This window comes from Columba livia, chromosome 15, assembly GCF_036013475.1.
Source record: "Columba livia isolate bColLiv1 breed racing homer chromosome 15, bColLiv1.pat.W.v2, whole genome shotgun sequence".
Classification (NCBI taxonomy): domain Eukaryota; kingdom Metazoa; phylum Chordata; class Aves; order Columbiformes; family Columbidae; genus Columba; species Columba livia.
The window spans coordinates 5,701,136-5,715,772 of record NC_088616.1 but is presented as its reverse complement, the minus strand read 5'-3'; the positions used below and the strand labels follow the sequence as shown (position 1 = coordinate 5,715,772).

General features: G+C 36.2%; 1 protein-coding gene across 41 annotated transcripts in view; it reads right to left on the bottom strand.

Annotated features, from left to right (window-relative positions):
* Positions 1–14,637, bottom strand: part of RBFOX1 (RNA binding fox-1 homolog 1) — a 1,115,790-nt gene that overhangs the window by 260,280 nt on the left and 840,873 nt on the right. For 5 of the 41 annotated variants that reach the window (XM_005508441.4, XM_021295781.2, XM_005508444.4 and 2 more), the window contains exon 1: positions 6,175–6,314. The exons of 26 other annotated variants lie outside the window; for them this stretch is intronic. Coding sequence is in view for 10 of the 15 variants with exons in the window: in XM_065030755.1 (XP_064886827.1) it covers positions 6,175–6,318 (144 nt within the window). In the remaining 5 variants the exon portion in view is untranslated. Of the gene's footprint in view, positions 1–6,174; positions 7,955–7,986; positions 8,993–14,637 lie in introns of those variants that run through there. 10 more of the 41 variants (XM_065030769.1, XM_065030768.1, XM_065030762.1 and 7 more) reach the window with 10 other exon arrangements.

Here is a 14,637-nt window from a genome sequence, read left to right as displayed (position 1 = left end):
ACTCAGTAAAGCAAGGTGATAAATTCAAGTGTCACAATTTCCATCACTTTCATTTATACTAACCACTAAATAGTTCAAAAATATTTTAAACAGAATTAATATTAACATTGATGATAGTATTTATTCACCAGTTGAGAAATACAAACACTGAACAACAAACAACTTCATAGTCTAGTATTGCATGGCTACTGGTCAAAAAATCTGAACAAACTGTATGAAATACTACTAGTTGTCCTGAGAAAAAACCCTGCTTTCATAACCACTGCACACTTCCCTTGGCATAGAACACACCACATATTTCTTCAGAAAATAATCATACATCTACATATTTAGCAAACATCAATGAAAAGTGACAACTTACAAACAGCTCACAACAGAAAATCCAGCCATCACTTTTCAGCCGAAGTGTTTTAAATTGTTCAGAGAGCGCAGTTATAAAAACAATGATTCTAAGTCAAAAATATTCACCTGCTCCTGCCACATGGAAGCTTCTTTGCAACTGCTCTTGCTCTTATATTCCAAAGCAGCAAGCAGCCTTCTTCATTGATTCTGGTTGGTTGAGGGGTTTCTCTGTTTGGGGTTGGGTGGGTTTTTTCTTTTTCTTTTTTTTTTCTTCCCCTCTCTCTTCTAGTATTTTAAAGGGGGAGTACTTAATGAAAGCACCTCCTCTCGCTATTGTGAGAAGAGACTGACCTTGTTTGACAAGGCAGGAGCTAAATGCCCCAAACTAGCTCTTATTCAGAATGAGACTGCACTTGATCTCTAAGCCACTTCTCATTAGTCTCTAGAAAACAACAAAACAGCTCTTGAGAGACAAAAGATATGTAAACACATGAATTTATCTTGAAACAGAGGTGGAGTTTCAAATACCACTTTCGAATATTATTGGTGAATAAGAACAATCTTATTTGCCTTAGTTAAGAGAAACAGAACATCAAGACATCACTCCTTACTTCTGTATTAACAGTACATCTGGATGTAAATATTATGCTCCCACCTTTTGAGGTCTGTTTCATTCATATACTAAAATTCCCTAAGAGTGCCATAATGCTCCCATTGGTGCAAATGCACCCACATGACAATGTTTGTACCATGGTAATTCCTTTTTTTGTTCTAATAGAGTACTATAATTTATCTGGCAAAATACAGCTTTTTACCCTACATGTCTGAATAAACAAGCACTATGTTTCTCTTGGGGCAGCGAAGGTGGTTAAATGAGTGAGAATGCCCTGAAAAGATTGCCTCTCTCAGTCCATCAGCTACTGGACAATTATTCAAGGCCCAGCTGTAAGAAAAACAGATGGTGAGTGAGCATTAGTAACATGGACTTCTTTTCACTCATGCAGTCATAAGCAGAGGTTGTATGTTTTCACATGAAAATTGCCATGAAATAGCAGACTGAGAAACAAAATTGTGCAAAGACACAATTGGTAAGATAACAGATGCTTAAAATTTTCACGAGCTAAAGTCAAGAGTAACTGATTTTACAGGAGAGCCACAGATTGGGTGAGTACTGTAAGTGGTAAAGAAAGGCAGTGTTCTCAATATAGGTTTAAACAGTGTCATCATAGAACATCAGTCACTGAATCCAACATACCTGGTCTTCTGAAGACGCACTAAAGTATAAAATGCAAAAGACATACTTAGAACTGGAACTGCAATGGTGGCATTCAGCAATTGATGTGCTTGTGCTCTATATGAAAAAGTAAACTGTATCCAGGAATTGTTCATCCTTTTTAATTATTTTCAAAATTTTGGCACAAAGATAATCTGTTCTAATCCTCCTTCCATTATTGACACTATTGACTACATCAATTGAAAATGCTACCAAATAAATCAACATTGAATTAAGCCACGAAGAAAGAACATGATAAAAAGTCTTTCAGAATCCTATAAATCATCAGATCCAGAAACATGACATAAGTAGCTGAGTGGGGAATTCAGCTTTTCTCCATAGTCATAATGCTTAGGGCCCAAATAAAATTACACTAATTTACCATGTAGGCACTAATGGAATAGCTAGGCTAGAGATGGAGGGTTTGTTGGTTTTTGTTTTGTTTTCATGGTGGATTCTTTTCATCACTGATACAAGAGCTGTACTGTGATTACTTTCTTGAAGACAGAAAGGGTTGATATTGAAGTTTCAGTTCAATTGTTTTCGATCTGTGAATGTCCACTATGAGCAATTGTTCCATTTAAGAGGAATTACCCTTTGTACAAACCATTTCACTATTTAAAACAAAGCACATCTATCATCATTAAACAGGAGAAAAAAATTGCGCATTTTAAAATAATGACAGTGGGACTGTACACTGTGACATGGATGTTTCAAAATAACACTTAACTTTGTTACTTTACTCAGAAAATATGAATTAAATAACCCTATGTCCAGGCAAACATATAACATAGGAAAACACTAACATAAATAAGCCTCCATTAACATATGCTCAATTCCAGTTCACAGGCAGTCAAAATTTTGCCTCAAGAACTACTTCACCCACGCCTCTGATATAAGCTTGGGGACAGAAATTATTTCTTGCATTGATGTGCTGTATTAAGGAGGAGAAGACAAAGTAAAACTATTTAGTCATTTCTAAAACCATAAAATATTACCAAGTGATAGGGAAGGTATACTACAAATCTGAGTTTCCTTTCCCTCTACCTTTAAATAATGACAGTAGGTAAAATCCTAAGCCAAATGCATCTACCCTTTTCCCAATTGTCCCTATCTTTATAATGACACTGTAAAAACTTCCAAATCAAAACCATATATCTTCTTTCTGCTATTGATACAGTAATTCTGGTTTCAATGTTGTTTAAAAACTCTTTCTGGATTTCTAAGTTACAAGTATCTCAGTAAAGGAACATTCAAATAATTTCAGACCATTTCAAATAGCTTAACTAACTCAGAAGCATCCTTCAGTTTTTGTTGGTGTTTTCAAGCGAATATCTTATTGACAGCTCATCTAAAATGTGAACTAGGCCTCTCTATTTATTTTCAGCTGTATTTTCAACAGTTAAGCTTTAAATGTTTTTAGGTGAAAGATCCTATATGCACAAAGCATTTAAAAAAAAAAAAATCAGTTCCTCACTTAGCTCTTAAAACATTATATAGGAGCATAATCTGGAAGATTCAGGGCAAAACCTGAAGTTTCTAGCACTGGTCAAAGTAGCAGAGCACTTCTGTGGGTACACTGTGGAAAACAATGTATCCATTTCTACTAAACAAACTAACCAGGCAGTGTTAGCTTAGCAATTATAAAATGGCCAATTTCAAATGTCTCCCAAAACACAGATTTTCCCAAATGATTAATACAGCTCCACAGAAAACCACCATCCTCACGGCTACATAAATATTTATTGGTTTGCTCATCTTGAGAAGAACGTACTGCCTGTTATGGCTTTCAGGAAAGCCATATTTCCGATTATAAAACTTACATGTGCCAGAACACTAGTGTATTTAGCATATACACACAAAGAGAGTAATTTTTTTCACAGATTCTAAAAAGACAGTAAAGTTTAACAACTGAGAGTTCAGTTGTAATTCAGATGTCTGAATTCATTTTATTTGAGGTGCAAGAGAGCAGACATGTCTGAAGTGCAACTTTAAAGGAAAAAACCAAACAGGCTCTATTAAATAGGTTCACATGCCTGTGTGCTGCTGGTCACAGGGTCCACAGGCGGGGGAATCACTAATTATTAAGTTGCCAGATACAGCTTTGAGGTTACCAGTATTTAAGAAAGACAGACAACTTTATAGGGTGAGAAAAATATTTACAGTATCACTGAAATTGTGGTATTAGCAATGAACATATAAAACATAGGTATTTTTGTAGGTTTGCTAGAAATTATCAGATATAAGAAAAATGGAAAAAAAAAAAAATCAAGTAGACCGCCATGCTAGAAATTTATTAATGAATTTTGAAAATACAAGAGACTGTTTATCCTTTCCTATTTAAAAACCAAACCATGTTACATTATCTTTGTAGGTAATGCCACCACAGTACTCTCTGTCTGAATAATTCTGAGATAAAGAAACTTGATTTCTAAACAAATACTTAACCAAACACACAAAATAATAAGTCATATCTGAATTAAGATGATAATCGTCTGACTCTCTAGGAATCCAGAATAACTGAAATGCCAACCAGCAAGTAAAACAAGCAACAAGCACAGAATTTTGAACCTGTCACAATTATCATCAGGAATTCAGATGACTTTTTAACTTATATGTAATTGTGATTAGTAGAGGCAGAATGATTCTAAACCGCCAATAGGATTAACCAGACGAGAAAGTCAACACTTTAAAAAAAAACTTTCAATGTGGCAGTTAATCCATTTAAAGAGTTAAAAATTATCCGCTAGATATAGCACTTTGTAAAGTGCATTAGCAATCACTTCTCATCTTTCTCTCAAATGGAATAGATGGAATTCACTATTTTAAAGTAATCATTATGGTAGCACAGTTTCTTAAACCTTAAAGCAGTGCCATACTATAGATGTGTTTGCATAATGATACTGCAATAGCTCACACAGGAAGGCTATTATAGCACCTAACCTCACCTTTATGTTCTCCTTTACCAGCTCCTTGTGTGGCCATGTTGACCTCTCACCTTAATTCACTTTTTTCCTGTCAAAAGCTGCATCTTTAACATACAGATTGTTGTTCAGCAAACTCGAACAAATCCAACAGAATAGGGGAGTATATTTCATATACACCCAGTAAGTGCACAAGTCGCACTGGATCATTAAAGCTGATCTATAAATGTCATTTCCAAAATGTATCCAGAATACAAAACTACTAAGAACATACATTTTAGTTATGACATGCCATTTATTTAAATATTAAATACATATTTATCTGATGCAAATTTTAATTGCAGATATATGAATCCCTCCCACATACATCTATAATCTATGGCGTATACAAGATTATAACTCCCATGCTGTAGGTCAGAAATGGTTTATACTACACTATTGAAGAAAAAAAGCTAGAAAAGGGTTTATATCCTGCAAGTACTTGAGTCCTGTTCTTTCTACACTAACAGAAAAAAAAATATTCTGAAATAAAAGTAAGCTTTAAATCTATTTTATTTAATCTTTAGGAACAAAAAGAAATACTGTAAAAAAATCTTCCAGGCATTTTTAAATACAGAAATAAAGTTAGACACTGTTTCATGGAAGTAAATATGCATATAAGCTACTGTAGTAGAAGTTGGAAGAAATGCCCCTATTTGTTACATTATGCACAAGAATTTTTTTTTCCCTAAAGTTTCAGCAGAAAGTAACAGAATAAACAGGATTAATAATTTTTGCATGATAACATATATCTGTCTTGGCTCTACATATTTACTAGATGACTATAATGGTGGACTCAGCTATAAAATAGAGAAGCAGAAACCAATGATTCCAAAATACTAGTTTAAAAAGACTGTGTTATTATCCAGTTATTTATTCCATGTTATAACAGAGAGAGGGTATCAAGTAGTAAATAATTTGGGGAGGAACAGGGATGGAAATACTTAAAAAACCCCTAGAAGCAAAAATTATATTAAATGAATTTTTAAAAAATCTTAAAAACAGACTGGAAATTTATATCAACTTACTGATAGCAGAACATTTTCAAAACCCATTCCAATGTATTTCAGTGATAGAAGTATTAATTCTGCACATACACAGCTTTAGAAACAGTCTTTTTTTTTTTTTTTTTTTTTTTTTTTGAACTAAAAACCAGCTTGATTTTAATCAGCAGCATGTTTCAACTGAGACTTAAAATTCCTGGCTTCAAAGAAGGCTTAAACAAAATTGCCATTGGGCACATTTACATTAGAAGTATAATTTATGCCTGCAAGTGAATAAAGAGCAGTCCTTTACAGCCGAAACTCTGCTACAGTATCCACGAGAAAAGCAGTCAAAGTACTGTGTTAAATATCTATCAACAGCATCAATAAAGACAGTACAACAACAACAAAAAAATGCAAAGGCTTGATGCTCTGTTAAAACATATTTTCTACTCACTCTCGCCATTCTTCAGTGCAGGCACAACATTCACTCCACACAGTGGGAGACATTTATACAGTCTATTCATACACAAAATACCTCCAAGATTACAAATCCCCCAACGATGCTGACAAAGCAGGCAATACAGGAAAAGAAAAAGTTAAGCAAACTTACCTGCTGTAAGTACATAAAAGTCAAGGCACAGGAGAGCTGGGGACACATGCCCACGTTCGGCAGTGCCACGCAGGTTGCACCCGTAAGGGGATGCTGCATGGTGTTGCTCTGAAGTCTACGTAGAACAAGTGAGGGGGCTTGCATGCAAGCACGTTTGCCCTATCTTGTCACTACGTTTTTTTTTTCCTTTTGATTATTTAAGTAAGAAACAGTATTTCTTGAATGCCTTTTTTTTTTCCCCCCCAGCGCTATATCCCTACATTCATTTGTCAGCTAAGGCAACTTGGTAGATTTAAACTACGGATTTTGAACAGAGAGGAAAAAAAAGAAGACACAGCCTGCAGCCTATTGATGAGCAAATGGAACTTCCTCAATGACACAGGGAGCTGAAGCTTGTCTCACAACAGTAGCTGCTGACTAGTAGAGAGAGAGATTGACTCAGTGAGGCTCAGTCGGCTGGTGCTGATGCTGCACAGCTTCTCATTTGTCAAATGGGTCCTAGGGCAGGGTCTTTACCACTCACCAAAATTCAAATACTGCATTTTAAAAATCCCTGGAGAGGATAGGGAAGGAGAGAAAGTGAGCGCGCTGCATCACAGGCATCCATGAGATCTGGGCAATTAGTGTCATTGGCCAGCTGGGACTGAATGCCTGTTATGATTCTGCACACACACATACACACTCACACACACACTTTTTTTTTTTCCTGCCAGGACTCACACCTGACATAAAAAGGGCTTTCCCCTTCTAAGAACAAAAGTATGAAGCACAAAGTGGGGAAGGGAAAGAATCTTGGCTAGTCAGTGGATGCCAGCAAATATACAGTGCTATCAGTAAATGAGCTTTTTTTTCTTTTAAAATATAAATTAATTTCATATTTATGTTTCATTCACCATCTAGTTTCCCAGAGACGTCTATTGCATTACAGCAAAACCGTGAATTATCTGCGTAACTGCTGTAGCAGAAACACGAGGAATGAAACAAAATTCTGTGGCACATAGTCTACTTTACTGGGGGAAGGGGAGCAGTCTGGAATAAAGACTGCATCTCAAAATTAGTCTAAACCCCATCTCATCTAAAATTACAAATTCATTTGACAGCTAGTCAATCTGTTGTAAGGACTGCCCTATCAGGTTACATGGAAAAATTACGTTTGCAATTTTCAGAATTTAATGTTTACTTTTTACTTTGAGAGTGATACCTCAAATTAGTATTCCACTCCTGCAGGCTTTTTCTTCCCCCCCTTTATTTTATGGAGTAATAATTATTCATTAGTAGATCTAGTTAGTCTTTATGTAATAAAGTAGGATGTGACCTGCAAATCAAATAATTTATACCACAGCTTGTCCTTGAGGTCCTACATTACAGGTCTTTTTTTTTTTTTTTTTTTTTTTAGATACAACTTAAGTAACACAGAAGATACTACTATTTTTAATTAGAATTTGACAGATGAATTAATTATTAATTCTTCAGGAAAGAAGGTCAAACCTCAAAGCACCACCTGAGGTTTTGAAGGGGTTCCTTTTAAAAACACTCTACAGAAGATTTTTAAATTGCTTATTTTATAGGACATCTAACTCCCACAAAAACACATCTTAGATCAAGAGTATAACATTAGCAACAATAAATAAATAACACACATACAAAAGTCTTATTTCATCAACAGCAGGACTGGTTTGATCTTAAGATCCACCCTTAAAAACAAATAATAGACCCCGCTTTACTGGAAACAGATAGAAAACATGTCACTGCAACTCAGGCGCTGTATTTAAAAAACATATTCTTTTTCATTCTACATGTGCGCACACATACCTGCACCCACACAGGCTTCAGAGACTGATTTAGATCCACTAACGTCGTCTTCATGCAAAACCGAAAATTCTCCAGCAGAATCAGTTATTACATAATTTTCTTTCTCAAAAGCAGCCAATGCAACAGAACCAATGTATTCAGAACTCAGCAAGAAACACCAAAACAATCATGCACAAACTTACAATACAGGGATTGTCTTTAGCTTAGGAAACATCCATGCTTCTGCAGTTTATCGCAGACTGATCTACTGGAACAGCACAGAATACTTTATCACCAAAAAAACCCAAAACAAAACAATACCAAAGCAAAAAGAAAACCCAACCAAAACCCAACAACAACAAACCACAACAAACAAAAACCAAACAACCAACAAAAACCCCCACGCGCCACAGACGAAGAGAAGCAAGAGAGAGTGAAAAGGAGAAATGAACCCTCTCTATGCCCTTTCTCCTTTTTTCATTCTTTCTCTGTGCCTTAAGCAGTCTCCTGTTCTGACAGGACTATGTCATGCTTTTCTTCATTCTTTTTTTTTCCCCTAGCACAGAAGGGCTGTTATTCTGCAAACGCCCTAAGCTGATAGAATTTTCCCTTCAGCTCATTTTCATATGAAATACCATAAATAATACATGGTACTTTAATAAGACCTTATCAGAATGTTTAATGAAAAACAAATAAGTTATGTAAGGAGGCAAATAATCAACTCGTTCCACATTATGTCAAAATCAAAGGCAGCACACTTCCTAGCCAAACAGCTTGGAACTGCATAAGTCTATCCAATTTCCCAAAGTGAAGTTCTGGAACATGGTGATGGTCAAGGAAACTTTCTTCCGTCTGTTGTACTATTTTACAGCTAAAAGGACGTCCATAAAACAGATTAAACTCTTAAAGGCAGTGTGTTAAACAATTACTTCAAGAGAATTTAATAGTGTAACTGTAGCTAATATTAATTCTAAAAGTATATTTCTCATTGGTCTTTTATCCTTAATTTTCACACATGCCAAAGTAGGAAATATAGGACCCACAAATATTATGAATTCCTTACATTTGTGTATTAATATTATTAAAACAAAAACATGATGTTTTAACTATCCAAATAATCTCTATACAGACAAACAATAGATACACGTAAATAATTCATTAGTGTAAGAGACCTAAGTGAGAAACAGAATTCTCTAGCGTGAAAAACGCTACCTCAAGAGATGTAGGGGAAAGTCATTGCCAATTTTCATCCCTTCCAAGGATAACTTGTCATTATGTCTAAAAAGAAAAATAGGTAACAAAATGTGTTTTATTTTTATAAAAATACAATCAATGTCTCGTCTTTAAAGCCATTTCCTTGTTTATACACACTCTTGTACCAAACTCGATCCATCAATCATAACCACATTCCAAGTTATGGCTATATATACAGTAAGTACCACTGCAAATGCGCCCAAGGTGCATGAATGACTGTACACAACCTGACCTTCTGTCCTTACACAGAGTGACAGCATCACTGTAACTACTATGCTGTTTCACAGAACAGTATATGACCCGTCAATATCTCATCTGCAAATTAATAACAACTTGATTTTTCCCTTATTCTACAAAAATGTATGTGTGCAATTGCAATGCCCACTTTGCCTACAGCATATAACATCTTACAGTTGCCTCAGTGCTGCTCTGTTGGGTCAGTAACTGAACTCATCCCACACTCTGTTGCTGATATTACCAATTAGATATCAATTAACAACAACTACAAACCTTTTTCAAAACAGAAGGAGGTTACCAATTTACACAACCCAAATCAGCCTCTGTGGGAGTTCAATTAGAAATGTAGAAAGAAAGTGTTCTTCCACAGTGCTAACAGATTCATCTGATGTGCAACGCCCACCACACCACCAGGAGAGGCAACGTTCCCTCTTCCAGCATGTTTGGATTGTCAGCGTCATGGTACAGAGCACAGGGGGAGAACTCGCAGATACGCACCCTCTCCCCACATCCAGTGAGATCACCATTTAAAAAATATGAACAAAGTGTTGACCAATCTTGAATATGCAAATAAAAACATGAAATCAAAGAATCTCTGTAGCAAAGCAAAAAGAACCAACAGTATTTCTCACACAGCTGACGTACAAAGGCAAAACCACTCTTTCATTTACAATGCATTTGATTATTTAGTACAACATGTTCCATTTACAATCACCAGCTCAGTTTGTTGTGATCTGGTAGTCAACTACTACTTCTCAAAACCAAAGTTAAAAATTCACATTTACAAACATTCAGCCTAAAAGTTAACCTTTAGAATTATCATAGCAGACTGCCTCATCAGTCAAACCTCCTCCATCAAGTAAAAAAAAAGATCTGAAAGAGATCACCTGCAAGACCACACACCATTTGACACTTCAAACTTTTCTCACTAGTACCCTACACTAACAAGTTTACACATATAGAAGGGATACAGTATTCTAAAGATTGCATGCCTTAAGACATCAAGCATTTAAAAAAAACAGAATCACAACTGCATATTTAATTATCCATGTGAAGAATGTATTTTCTTCTCAACTTTATAAAATGGTTGATGCAGCATAAAAACAAATTCAGGCGAGTGGTATAGCAGCTAATAGCAGCGCAGACCCTTCTCTAAATACTCCTTTTCTAGCACTACATAAAAAATATCTCTCAGGACTTCAGGAAAAGCAGAATATTATGAGCATAAAAATAGAATGCTTCATTAACATATTTTGACATATGACTAGCAATCATTAATATCTTTGACTTTTTCCATTTTTTAATTTTCTCATATATGTGTGTTATGCTTTTTAAAAATAAACAAGACAATATCACTGATGTTTTAAAATAATTTGTTTTGTCAAAAAGACTAAATAAAAGGTTTTCCCTCTATTCTTTTCAATTAATAGGTGACATATCCTCCCAGTGATATGTTCTAGTCAGGAAAATCCCTCTTTCTAATTTAAGGTTTCTGTTAAGATTGCTCTTCTTTACTAGGTCTTCGCACAAAGATCAAGACATTGCAGAGGCTCGCGCTTACCTCAGGCAAATAAGAATCACTAATTTACTGTTTGTATGAAGCACTGTGTTATGTCCATTGACTTCTCCCGTATTTCATACCCAACATCTACAAAGACTCTGCAGTACAGTTAACCTCTTCAGCACCACTTTATACATATTTCATAAATATTCAACATTAAGTATCTAGATTTTTCACAACATAAGAAGTGAAGAGCCCTTATTGCCACCAATGTGTTCAGGGTGGGTGATGGGGAAAGTAATAAAATAAATAAATAATAATTTGAAAAATGTGCAGCCCTTAAAGAGTTAGAGACACCTCCAAACAGAAGATGCATGTTCCTTGACAGGTCTGATTTTCCTGGTCTGCCGTATCTAGATATTCTGTAGAAAGTAAAGGGATATGGGGGGGGGGGGGGGGGGAGGAAAGGATGGACAAATGACCAGCCTAACAACCTGATCCTGATTCCATTTTGTAGAGTTTACACCAGTGTATCTCTTCAAAACAATCGCGGATTGCCTCGGGACTCCTCGCTTTCGGGACCGCGGTTCGAGTCCCCCTGTCCCCGGCCGGGGTTCGGCTCCCCCGCGGCACGCGCACAGCCGGACCGGCAGCGCCATCTAGTGGAGACGCGTGTTATGTCACCCCGAGCTCGGACCAGCTCCTGATGGTGGCACCGAATCTGCTACGCAATTCGCGTAGTAAATAAAGGGTAGACTAAAGTATTTTATCAGGACACTTGTGTCTCAAAACCATATGCCTAACCACACTGATGCACTGAAAACATAGGATGAGGTTCCAAAGCACCTTAAATTACTTTGGGATTGCCATCACCCTTGTTCTCTTTCATCTATGTGTTCCCATCCCTTTTATGTGCCAGCATTGGCACAAATGATGCAGATGCCAGACAACTGGAAAGACAGCATGGCTGGTAACTTAAGCAGCAAGAGTTTCAGAAAGCACTTGTCACCCAACGGCACAAGCATCATTGCCAGAACAAAGGATGACTGCACTATGAGGAGCTGCAAGCAGTGAGTGCAGCAGCCATGATTTAGGAAAGCTGTGACCTTTGGAGCACAGACTCACGAAGCAGGGAAATAGGCACAAGACAGAACTAAGAAGGTGAAATAGAAATCAGTGCAGCAAAATCTTCTGTCAATCCCAGTCCCACCTCACCTGGCAGGAAGGTACTATGGACACTTCTATGTTTCATTTTCCGAAGCACCGGGTGCTCTCATCTACTGTGCAGAACTGACACACTACCAAGTAAACCTTTTCAAAAAGAAATACACAAAGATTGTTTACATCTGTGATACACTGGTACAAGCCGGATTCACGAAATAACTAGTTTGCCAGAAGCATGCAGCTACAATAATTACCATTTAGGTTATTCTTGATATCATAATGTTAGCAAGAAGATATCAGCATGCCACATGTAACATTGCCATATAATAATCATTCCAGATAAAAAAAGACATAACACCATGACCCTTAGAAAATTAACTCAGAATTACATTTTAAAACTCAGAATTAAAAAAGTAATACACACAATTGAGTATTAATCCCAGAAAATTGGGTACAATTTGTAAAGTAGTTTAAAGATTCAGTATGTAGGATGAGGAGGCTACGAACGTTTCAGGAAAAAAAAAAAAAAAAAAAAAAAGAAAAAAAAGTCCACAATTTTATGTAAAGTGATGAAGTTTTCCTGTCCCATCCCTGCTGCCACTGCAGGCTGTTTGTTAAAGTATCAGATAGGAGAAAGAGAGACCATTTAAACAGTAAGGACATATTATAGATATTTCACCCAGATTTGGTTGTATGCAAAATTCTGTTATTTTATACAGACACAAGCCACTTGAAGTACTACAATCTCAATTTCATTCATATCAAATACACTTATTTTAAACCAAAATTTTCACACAAATTCATTAATCAATAAAAGTTTAGCCCAATTTTTTGTTCCTTAATTTGCACCACCACATCCCATGCTCTTCTGCTGTTATGAAATCACAAGGAAAGAATATAACCTGGAGAGCAATATAAGCAGCAAGAGCATGAAAATTCAGAAATTGTGATGTTAATAGAAGTTATAAAACCAAACCACCACCAAATACACTTCTAAGTATACGTAGTAGGGCAGCATAAACACATCTTGCTGAAGTTTTAGGGGTTTGTGAAAGATTATTAATCTCTTAACAAAAAAAAAAAAAATAGACTGTCAAATCTCAGAAGGACAATAAATGATAAATTAATTATGCTATTATGTTAAGGTTGTATCTTTTCTCTGCAGGAATTAGATTAGCTGGACATCAGCACAGTTTTCTTCTTCAGTGAACCACTTTTTTAGCCTGAATCTAAATCTACCAGACTTCATCCACAATGCATCAGCTCATTTTAATGTATAACAGCAAAATATTAACGTGCTTACATATCAAAGCAACAAATCATCCATTAACTGCAGCTGAATCTCTTAAGTCTCCACTTTCCTAGTGCAACGAACACTACCTGCACAGCTCCCTTGAGGACTTGACTTATCACCTACCAGTAAACTCCAAAATTTTCCTCATCCTTTTGACATTACTCCACAAGATCGACTAAGTAAGTTTTAAATTTAGCTCAATGACTCTTCAAAATCTAGCGCTTCATCTCTAGTTCTTTCCTGTGGCTTTCAATCTGATTTTCCACTAAAACATCTTAAAATCCTTATGGCCAAGCCCAAAGGGTTCTAGTTAAATATCCATCTTCATCCAAGGAGATAAAGATGCAGCTCAGGCAAATTAAAATTTAGGTTTTCATAGCTTTGAGCATCGGTTTATACTGAAGCACTACCAAGACTTGCTAAAGCAGCCAAAAGACCATTCCAGCAGAATGACATTAGATGCCTTGACCCAACCTCACTCCTGTGCCAGAATCTATGAGGAGAAGGGTTTTGTTTCTTTGTGTGTTTTTTTAACTTCAGAATTTTGGCTCTGTATCACCCTTGCAGAATTACATGCTTTGGCATAAAAGCAGCTTTGCGTACAGAATTGATACAAAGCCCTGCTTTTATTTGAATGCACACTTTTTTGTAACCTGATCCATAAAATTCAGCTACTCAAAAGCCCTAAAAGAGTTAGAGAATATATCAGTGAGGTCAGATAAGACATAAAGTGCCTTGACATACGGTGCATAAGGTGCTAAATGCATTCTCAAAACCAATATGAAAGCATACAAATTACTGTAGTTGGGTTTGTAGTACTTCCCAGTATAGTATATAATTGCTCACATACACAGAGGAGGCATTTTGTCTTAACTTGCATCTCCAACTTAGAATTTCCTAGATTCACCCATGACACGAAACTTCTCTGCTATGAAAGGCTTCTACATCTACATCCCAAGAGCACAAAAGAAACATTACTATTATTAAGCCAGACAGGTAAGTTAAACCTAGCATGGGTAACCTCTCAGTAGTGCTGACAGAGCATAGACACATTTCCATAAATAGCTGGGAAACAGCAGACTAGTGCTCTGCTACAAAACATGTGCTCAACCTCTGCACGAAGAAGGCAGGAAAGAATACAGATAACCTTACTAATTAGCAAATACTGTATTTAAATGAAGGCATGGGGGACTGACAGCATAGGTATGAACATGTTTTTGAA